General features: G+C 49.6%; 1 protein-coding gene across 2 annotated transcripts in view; it reads right to left on the bottom strand.

The window, feature by feature from the left end:
* Nucleotides 1–1,113: 1,113 nt before the first annotated feature.
* Klhl38 (kelch like family member 38) overlaps nucleotides 1,114–9,983 on the bottom strand; it is a 9,387-nt gene continuing 517 nt past the window's right edge. The window contains exons 2-4 of one of the 2 annotated variants that reach the window (XM_004634459.2): nucleotides 8,073–9,423; nucleotides 2,951–3,056; nucleotides 1,114–2,119 (exon numbers count right to left, since the gene is read on the bottom strand). In XM_004634459.2, the coding sequence (XP_004634516.1) occupies nucleotides 1,830–2,119; nucleotides 2,951–3,056; nucleotides 8,073–9,422 (1,746 nt within the window). In that variant the 5' untranslated portion in view covers nucleotide 9,423 and the 3' untranslated portion in view covers nucleotides 1,114–1,829. Of the gene's footprint in view, nucleotides 2,120–2,950; nucleotides 3,094–8,072; nucleotides 9,424–9,983 lie in introns of both variants that reach the window. The other variant, XM_023718772.1, reaches the window with a different exon arrangement.

The following is a 9,983-nucleotide window of genomic DNA, read 5'->3' as shown; positions in this document are numbered from 1 at the left end:
TCTTTCTTTCTTTCTTTCTTTTTTTTTTTTTTGCATAGAATACAAATTCATGACCATGAAGTCACCCTCAGGAGGCACATCCGAGAAGGTGTGAGGCTTGAGCCCCTACGCACGGCCACTTAGCAGCGAGGAGAGCCAGGACAGGAGGATAAACTGCAGGGGAGGAGGGGAAGCAAGAGGGAGGGAACAGGGCTGAGCCCATGAGAGGTTGTTCATGATGGAGGGAGGCGGCAGCACCCTGTGTGGCTCACCACTCGTGCAGGATGGGAGGTGGGAACAGAGGGGCAATTGTGGCACTGCAGGGCCGCTAGTACCTTTCCGAGCAGATTCAGGGAGATACGGGGTTGAGAGCCCAGAGGGTGGCAGGAGAGTCGGTCGGAGTGATGTGATGGCCAGCAGCGTGGGGGCAGCATGCGGGGTAAGGAGCAGAGCCTGGGAGTCTAGGCTGTCTCTGGACCAGACCCAAGCAAGAGGCCCAGGTGCCCAGAATACAGAGTAGGAAGAAAAGAGAGGTCCAGAGTGTGACCTAGAGAACTGGGTGGGGAGAGAGCCACCAGCACAGGAGGACTCTGGGGCCAGGCTCAGGGAAGCAAGGCTGATTTTAGATGCTTCCACTGGTGCGGTGAGGGCTTGGCACACAGTGCTGGGCTTGGTGAGGGCAGGCCGGGCCAGGATGGGATTGCAACCAGCCATGAAAGTGTTCAGGGCCCGTGGCTGAGGATCTCCGCAACACATAACAGAACCAACCGGGAAACTCTTGAGACGTCGAGCGGGCTGGGCCCCACCTTGGAGAATCCCCATCCGTTTGTTTCAGATGGGGCTTGGCCTGGTTTCTACTCATCCTGCCACGTGACAGCAACATGCCTGCGGAGCAGAGGTGCTCTGCCGCACTTGGGCTAATTCCTGGCTCAGGGTGACGACAGTGTAGAAGGCGCTTGGAGACAGAAGGGTCTCAGGGACAGCGAGCTCTGGCGTTTGGAGGACAGGGGTTGCTATAACCACTGAAGGAATTTGTTGGCGTTCCATAGGAGGACAATTCTCATAACATTTACCAAAATGAAAATCCAGATTGATTCTGCAGGTTTATAGCTCCCTGGGGGCTGCAGACAAGCATCATTTGGCACCAGAAGCAACTTTATTCTGTTTTTGTGTCTTGCAGTACAAGATAATTTTTCAAACACTGGATACCAAACTTCATGTACTTCTTTGGAATTTCAGTGTTTCCATCCATAGAGGGCAGGGAAACACGGACACGGCAAAATTCTCACACTGCCACCTGGACCAGCCACGTCTGGAGGTCCTCTTAGGCCTCTCAACGTTTTTGCTCCAGATTTCAGTGATGTTCTGGGCAGAGGTGCTTTTTGTTTTCCTTTGGGGAACAGTTTCATTCTCCCAGGATAAGTTTGTGTGGGCTGGTAATCAAACCTGGACATGGTCCAGGACTAGCCAGGAAAGGTAGCCGAATCCCAGGCAATAGCGACTGGCTCGGGAGGTAGACGTGGAAGACAGAAAGTGTTCTTAAAATTAATCTGCACGTAATAATAGAGCAGAGCTAGAGATTCTGAGTCAGGTTTATGGGTATCATTGCTCTTATTTTCTACAGAGAAAGAAGCTCAGTGGCAGAAAAAGGCCCGACAGAGATGAGGTAGAGAGGAAAGGAAGAGGTAGTGGGAAGAGCCCTGACCGCAGAACACCCGGCTCCAGGCGCCCAGACTCTGGCCCTTCAGACCTGCGAGTGCTCCCTGCACCCTTCTGTGGGTCGGCTCTTTGGAGCCAAGTTTCTGTCCCTCACAAAGGACAGCCCTTTGGCCAGGACAAGTCCGTGGACCTCATGGGTGGGTGCACATGTAAGGCATGCACTGCAGAGTTAGGCAGGCGTGGTCAAAAAGTGTGTGAGGCAGCTGGCCGTGCGAGGTCCAGGTGTCTGTCTCGGGGTCATAGCAGTCAAAGGAGGCTGAGTCCTCGATACTGCAGTCTGGGGTCAGCCGCCGCCCGCCTGTCACGTACAGCTTGTCACCTATCACGGTGGCCCCGTGGTGCATCCTCCGGTCTTTCATATCTGCGCATTTGACAAATTTGTTGGACTGAGGGTCATAAGCGAGGATCCTCCGTGTGTAACCTGAAAACCACATAAGATGTGATGAGAGTGTTGCTCAGCCAGGGCTGGATGAGCAGTGCCGGGAGGCGTCTGCGCCCCGCTAACGCAAGGCTGGGACCCTGAACTAAACCACGGGCTATTGATGCGCTCAGTCATGGCTGGGCCTGGGCAGAGCTAACCCCAAATTAAGGGAGCACAGGAGCATAGGCTTCTTGAGTGAAGAGCCCAGGAACAGTGTGGGTTCGGTGTAGAGTGACAGCAGCCTCCCCGGGCTAGTGGCTTACTCATATTTATTGGCACTTTTTGCTTTTCTCTGCCCAACCTGGAGCTACAACAATCTAAAGAAGGAGCCTTTGGAACCTCAGGAATGGGTCCCTACAACAGCTCCATCTGGTGGGTGCTTTAAGGATCCCCATTTTATTGATAGACAAACTGAGGCATAAAAAGATGACTAACTTTCCAAATAGTAGTCAGCAAGTTAGTACTGCAGTCAGGATTTGAACCCAGGTTTGACGCCCAGGCCAGCTCTCTTAACCATGCACATTACACAATCCCAGATGCATTAGTAATCAGTGTTATTAACAATAGCAAACACTTCTTATTGACCATGTGTCTGTGACAGTTAGGCCTTAATCTCTTGTGTACTTTACCATCTGTGAATTAGGTATCACTCTAGCCCTCATTTAGAGCGGAGGGCAGGGAAACCTTTCTGGATGAAGACAGAGCGTGGCCAGGTTGCCTGCAGGGCCCTGAGAGGATGGGATGTGCAGGACAGCATCAGTCTGTCCGTGACCCTTGTCCACAGGAGGTGCCATGTCTTGCCACGCCACTCCCCGCGCCCCCCAGACTCACCTCCCACAATGACAATCCGCTCCCTGAGCAGGACCGCGGGGCCACAGACGTTCTTCACCACCCTCGTCTCCATCTTGAACCATGTGTTCCTGGCGATGTGGTAGACCTGCAGGAGAATAGGACAGTGGCATTGCACCTGAAAGCTTTTAAAAACGCAGAAGTAGTTGTTTAGAGGGTGATCTGGGAGTGAGGCTTTTCTTTGTACTTCTTTCCGGTGTTTAGAATGTCACTGTCTTACTTTCAATACATGAAATACTATTAAATGAGAGAGACATTGGTCTTTGTGCACCCAAGAAATCAGTGAGTGTGTTCCAAAGAATGGACCAAGATTTCTGCATCCACATACCTTGCTTGGAATAGTTACTTACTTTTAATGAAAAAAGGAGCAACTTGGGTCTTTGGAAAATTAAGGATTTTTTTTTTTTTCTGATAAGTTTGTAGTTCAGGTTCATGTTAAAATGTCTAAATCTTCCAGTGTATCTGAGAGGGTTATATGGCTGGAAATAAACCCTTTGGCAAGTAAGGGAAGGGAGGCCTTTAAACAGTTTATGCTTGAAATGAATTAGAGTCTGAGGGGAAGGAAAAGGAGCACAAAGCAGAGACGAGATTGCAAGGAGCAGAAGGCAGACTCCCTCTCTGTTCTCTGGCATAGTGGGGCACATCCTGGTTGATAGAACGTGTCTTGTGAGACACTGAAGCTTATTGGTTTTTGTTGTTGTTTTTGGTACGTGGAATCCAACTGAAGACCTTGTGCTTACCTGGCACATGCTGTGCCACAGAGCTATCACCTGGCCCTACATCTGAAGTTCAAACCTTTAATGTCAAATGTACACTGGCTCACCACAGGTAAGATTTAGCACAAGAGATGTAGAATGGACATCACGTAAGAAAAAAAGGAACAGAGAAAGGAGGAGCATGGCAGTAGTTATCACTGAAAATTCTTTCCATATAAAGTATAATTTTGAGGGCCAGGTAGCAGCACCTGCCTGGCAAGCTCAAGGACCCGGGTTCGATCCCTGGTACCGAATGCCACGCTGGCCCCACACTGGGCTGACTACTGAAACCAGGTGTGGTGGTGCATGCCTGTAATCCTAGTGCTGGGGAGGCTGAGACAGGAGGATCACTGCAAGCCCGAGTTGCGTGGTGAAACCCTGTACTAAATAAATCAATGTAATTTTGAGCATTATCGAAGACTTTATTTTATCATTTAGCAAAAATTTGACCTTTATCTTATGAGGTAGATATAATACTCCATCTAATTTTTAGATTAGAGTCTCCTTTTATTGTATATCAATGTTTTCATTCTTTTTTTTTTTTTTTTTTTTTTTTTTTTTTGCAGAACCGGGTATTGAACTCAGGCCCTTGTGCTTGCCAGGGAAGTGCTTATTCCACTGAGCCACCTCCCCGGCCCCTAGAGTCTCCTTTTAGAGACCAGGTGCCCAAAGTGCAGACCCTGCAAATAAATCTGAATACTGAGGTTTTAGTTTAGAAGACAGAAGTCATACACTAACATCCTTTGTCTTCAAGAAAACAAATAACCCTGGTGCCATAGGTTTGCCGCCGCTGTATTAGACCACTGAGGCTTGGAGTGAGGAGCAGGGAGCCTGGCTAAGCCCAGAGTCTGTACTCACTAGCGTGCTTGCTCGAGGCCACAACAGAGTGACCGCTCTGGACAGAGGCTTCGATACCAGAGAGCTCTGAGGCCGCCTGTCAGCCCTTGGAGCCAGGCAGCCCTGAGGAGGCTGAGTGCTGGCGCCGGATTGCAGTGGCTGTGCGGCCTCCTCAGGGCTTCATCGGAGAACACGTTGTGCAGGTGACCCACTCTCCTGCAAGTGGGACCTTTGGAACAAAAGCAAACACTGGCTGCATTTCACTCTGGTGACTAATTGTCTCCTAGCTTTCTGTTCTCTCTCGGCTTTGAGTTTGGTTTTAAAAATAGATTGAACATTTGCTTTTGGTCCTCCTGATACCCTGCAGAAACTGCAGTGAGCGTAAGCGGTGGTGGCCCTGGACCATGGGAGGAAGCTATACTCCCTCAGGGGAAAGGACTGGTCTGATGTCACCTACAAACAGAGGCCGAAAGAAGGCCAGGTAGAAAGGGACACACACGGTTAGTCTGCATAGTGACTCCATAGAAGTATAGTTCTTAAAAGAATGCACATGTGCAGATGAACCATTCTGGGACGAAAACCTGGAGCCTATCCCAGGACAGCTCCCAAGCAGCTCCAAGCATTCATTTTAAATTATATTCAAATGAACAAAATTTCCATTTCAAAGCCAGGGCTAGGTAGATAAGAAAAACATTCAAATTAATATATGTACCCCTTTCCCTCTTCCCATGTCTGCACTATAATGGGGTCCTTGAGAGATTGAGGATTTTTTGGCTTTGCAAAGGTCTTGCTGATTGTACAAGCCTTTCTTGATATGCTGGCTGAAATCTTTTTTGAGCTGTGTGTTTTCCTCTCAGGAACTGGATGACAAATTTGCATTGGGAAATCATCAGCATATTTGTTGATAGCATTTTGGAAAACAGTCACAGAAGAGGGCGGGACTGTAGCTTTACATAGAAGCACTTTGTCATATCTGTTTTGGTACAGACAGAGCTTGGAGGGGAACAGAACGTGTCTCTCAGGTCAAGTAAGTGAGTGGGGCTGGGGACAGTAATTCTGGAAAGATTAAGTGCCTGCCTACGTGATCAGCCACTTCTTGCCTAGAGTTTTTTCCCTCTGGTACTGGGGATTGAACTCAGGACCTTGCCAGTGCCAGGCAGAAACGTATGCCACTGAGATATATCCCCAGCTCTCGCCCAGACTTCTTAAAGAGCCTGTAACTCGTCCCACTTCACTCGGTTCTGTAGAAGGCTTCTCCAGGGCTTGTCTTCAAGTGCCAATTTGCTGACCTCACTGAGCTGTGAAATCCTTCGATGCGTCTCTATGCTGTGCTCTCTGGCTACAATCTCTCTTTTTTTTTTTAAAAAAAAAATAATTTTATTGAGAAAGAAAACCAATGAGACAGTTTCAAAATCAATTACTAGCACAGTTTCACTAATTAATACATTGCATACTGTTGTCTTAGTGGTTTTTCATTGTACAAGATGCAGACATGACATCCTGTCCACAAACACTATTAGAACAAATCTCTATTCATTGAATTAAGAGAATGCAGCTGTATATCTATCCTAACTATTTTGAATATACAGATACAAAATGGCTGTTCATTTGTATCCTCTTTTTTTGTTTAGTTTTGTAAAAGAAGGTATTCCATTGTCATTTAAATATTGTAGAGGTGTGAATTCAGCAAAATATTCCAATATAGTTCGGTAGTCCTTAAAAGTAGTGGGTTTTCCATAAGACTGGCAATGTCAGAAGTTGTTGACTTGAGCCTTTTACAGCTCAGCATATTAATATGGGTTTACTTTTTATACTTTGTTTTTATACTTTTCTGCTGGATGGTTAAGACCAAGATAAAGCAAGACCTATATAATAAGAAATGTAGCTTTTGTATCTGATAAGGTCAGTCACATCCCCTCAGGATTTATCCTGAAACCTTGCACGGCAGTTTGTAGCTCCTTTGTCAGGGTCAGCCATGTGGGGGAGTCACGGCCATTGCTTGACCAATTTGCTCTCTGGGAAAGTCTGGCTACCATCTAACTTCCTTGACAAGACCTAGACAGCCTTGCCAGACCAGCCTCATCTCTACACACACGCACCTCTCAAGAATGTTCTAGGACTGTGGTAGGAGAGGCTCAGAGGCAAGGGCTGCTGGGTAGCTTAAAGGGGCAGAGGGAGACTGGCGGAGGCTACTACCTGTGCCTGCCCCTTGCACACTCTGCCCTCTTCCTGTTTTACGTCACAGCCAGCAGCTACTTGCCCTGCTTTCAGTTGTCCCTGTGCCTTTGCACACAGGCTCCCTCCAGGACGCTCCCTTAGCAGACAGCTGATTTCCTCATCAGCTACAGGCTTCCTGCACCCTCCCGCTTACGCACTCTCTTGGCATCCACTCTCCCTCCTCTTCTGTTCTTACCTGCCGTGCCTCTGCTTCTCCGCTCAAGCCCGCTTAAGCCAGCCTCCCAGGTTTCTTTAGTGGTTCCCTGAACTCTGACGTGCCCTTGAATCCCCCCGTGTGCTCTCAGAGCACCCCACTATTCAGACTCTGAGCTGTAGTCGTCTTACAAGCTCTTTGAGGGTTCACTGTAATTCATCCTTCCTCCTATGTCCCCAGGGCCTCAGCAGTGGCTGGCCCTCAATATAAGGCTTATAAATGAACAAAGCGCAGTCTCCTAGATTGCCCATAGAGATAAGCTTGTTATTCAAGCTTCTCGTGTCAGTGGATGAGTGCAGGGATTACTGGAAACTTGCATAAAGTTGGAAATCACTTACTGTTTTGAAATTTAGCCTTCATTCGTCACACTTCTCAGAGAGCTTGTTAGCGAAATTAATATCTCCTTTCACTGAAGGCAGGGTTCCCAACCAGTGTACCGGAGAACCCCCCAAAGAGGTGTCACACAAAGAGATTTTGATGCAGCAGGTCTGGGGTCAGGTTCCTGGGGATTTGGTAACAGGTGTGGAACAAGGCTTCCGAATTTTAAGTGTTTAGTGGTATCTGTTAGAAGCATCTGCCAAAGTCACGTAAGATTTCGTTATTTGACGTTCAGTGGTATATCTTCCCTCAAATGAAGGTAAACTCTTTGTGGGTTGGGTCTGACACAAAGAGTATATGAGCTGAAAACAGTCCTGCTCACAAACGCCTTCCTTTGGGCTGCAGAGATAGCTCATTGGCTTAAGCACCTGCCTGGCAAGCGCAAGGTCTGGAGTTTGATCCCCAGTACCCGCAACAAACAAACAAATATCTTCCTTCTTTCCTTCCACCTTCCATTCTTTCCCTGCAAGAGAAAAATGTGTGTGTGTGTGTTCACGTGCATAGGTGTGTCTGTGTGTATATAGGCGTATACATACGCAATGCATATATGTGCTTAAAAGCATCTGTGTGCTTATGCATGTGTGCACACATGTACTTGTGAGCATGCAAATGCACATGTGTGTGCATATGTGTGCATGCAGCATCTATGTGCATTTGTGTCTGCACTCTCACAGTTACATGACAGGAGGGGCCGGCTAGTTACCTGGATGAGGCGCACAGGGTTCTGCATGATGTCCTCTCCCCCAAAAAGGTAGAGCCTCTGGTCCTTCACGGCGACAGCAGGGTGGAGCACTGCTACAGGCATGCTGGCCATGCTCTCCCAGATGTTGCAGACGCTGTCGTATCTCTCCATGGAGCCCAGGAGCTCCTGTCCACCCCCTAGGCCCCCGATGGAGAAGATAAAGTTCTTGTGGGCCGTGCTTCTGTGAGAGTATCGGGCTGCCAGCATGGGCTCTCCCAGCCTCCACCGGTTGAGCTTCCAGGAGAAGATGTAGACATTGTGGCTGACCAGACTCTGGTCTGCGCTAACAGCCATGCCACCCAGCACATAGATGCTCCGGTGCAAGGTCACTGCTGAGGCCTTGTACAGCCGGGTGGGGAGCTGGGCCAGGCTCTGCCATTGGCCGGTCTGGGCACTGTAGAGCAGGACGTCCCTGGTGGTCTGCTGATTGTCCTTCCTGCCACCCACAAGGATGAGGAAGTCCTGGTAAGAGCTTCTTGGAGGGATGCGCCACAAGGGCCTGCAGTCTGGGGTGCTAGCACCACACACAGAAAATACCTGCCTCCTGGCTGCCTCCAGGAAGGCCTGGCATGCAGGCGAGGACTGAAGGAGGGCGTCGCCAGCCATGAAGTGGTGGAAGAAGGCCGGGTGCACGTACTGAAGCCTGACCTGCTGCAGCAGTTCCTGCAGATAGCACTTCCTGGCCTGGAGGTCATGCCTGACCCAAACCATGAGGGCCTCAAACACCTTCTCCTCCTCCCCACAGAGCCTGTCGTCTCCCAGGTAGTCTCTCAACTCCAAAGCACACAGTTCCTTCAGGTCAGCTGATGCAGCCACCTCAGGGAAGCACGTCAGGGCCACCTCCCAAGCTTTCTTTTTGAGGGTCTCACAGCTTAGAACTTCCGAGAGTCTGATCATGCCCAGGCAGTTGCTGGGGGCCATTTGGCTCTGCAGGTATGAGGAACAGGCCTCAAAAAGCCTGGGGTACTGCAGCATGGAGGCTGCCTCCATCAGGGGGAGGACGTTTCCGGCGATGATGCGCGCCTCCCCGGTGTACACGTAGGCGACCACCTGCTCCAGAGCCACCCAGGCAATGCCTTTCAGCCACACTTTGGCCTCACTGCTCTCCCGGAAGTTGCTGCAGAACATGGCCCGGAAGTAGGGGCTACTGGAGGCCAGCACGTTGCGGTGACAGGGAACCTCCCAGCTGCCTGCACAGATGCACACGTCAGTCAGGATCCTGTTCTGTCTCAAGCCATTGAGCTGCCTCAACAGGTCGGAGGAGAAGCTGTGGTCTTTGAAGAGCAATTCGTCTGGTGACTCCTCATCCATCCTACAGAAGAGAAGGGAGGAAGCTTCAGGAGGAGCAAGGGTCAAGTCTGCATGAGCAACACATCCTGGAGGCCTTAGGAACGGCAGCTCGGAGAGCTGCACGTCTGTGTCCACTCATCCGGATGTCTCTGCGCTGGCTAAGGATGGGGCATAGTAAAGATTAGAAAGGAAGGTGGTTGCCTGCCACCCCGGGCCTCAAAGGTGACACTTCATGTTTTGGTTATGATTACACACCCTTAAAGGAATAAGAAACCAGCATCTTCAGCTAGTGTGAGGGAGAAAATACAGCAGAGTTATAAGGAGTTACTTGGTAGTCAACGATTGCAGTGTTACCTCAGGTAATGGTCCCCCCACATGGCCAGCTGAAGAGGGAACCGTTTTCTAGCTTCTTGTAATGTTTGCTCTTTAGTGATCTCATCTAAGTGTCTCTTCCTGGGTGTTAGCCATTCTCTATGCATGACATTCCGGGGGTGAAAATGGACTTTCAAGCAGGGCATGGTGGTGCACACCTATAATCCCAGCACTCCAGTGGCTGAGGCAAGAGGATCATTGTGAGTTCAA

The sequence above is a fragment of the Octodon degus genome, unplaced genomic scaffold (assembly GCF_000260255.1).
Source record: "Octodon degus isolate 3935 unplaced genomic scaffold, OctDeg1.0 scaffold00062, whole genome shotgun sequence".
Lineage (NCBI taxonomy): Eukaryota > Metazoa > Chordata > Mammalia > Rodentia > Octodontidae > Octodon > Octodon degus.
This window is presented reverse-complemented; position numbering and strand designations above follow the sequence as displayed.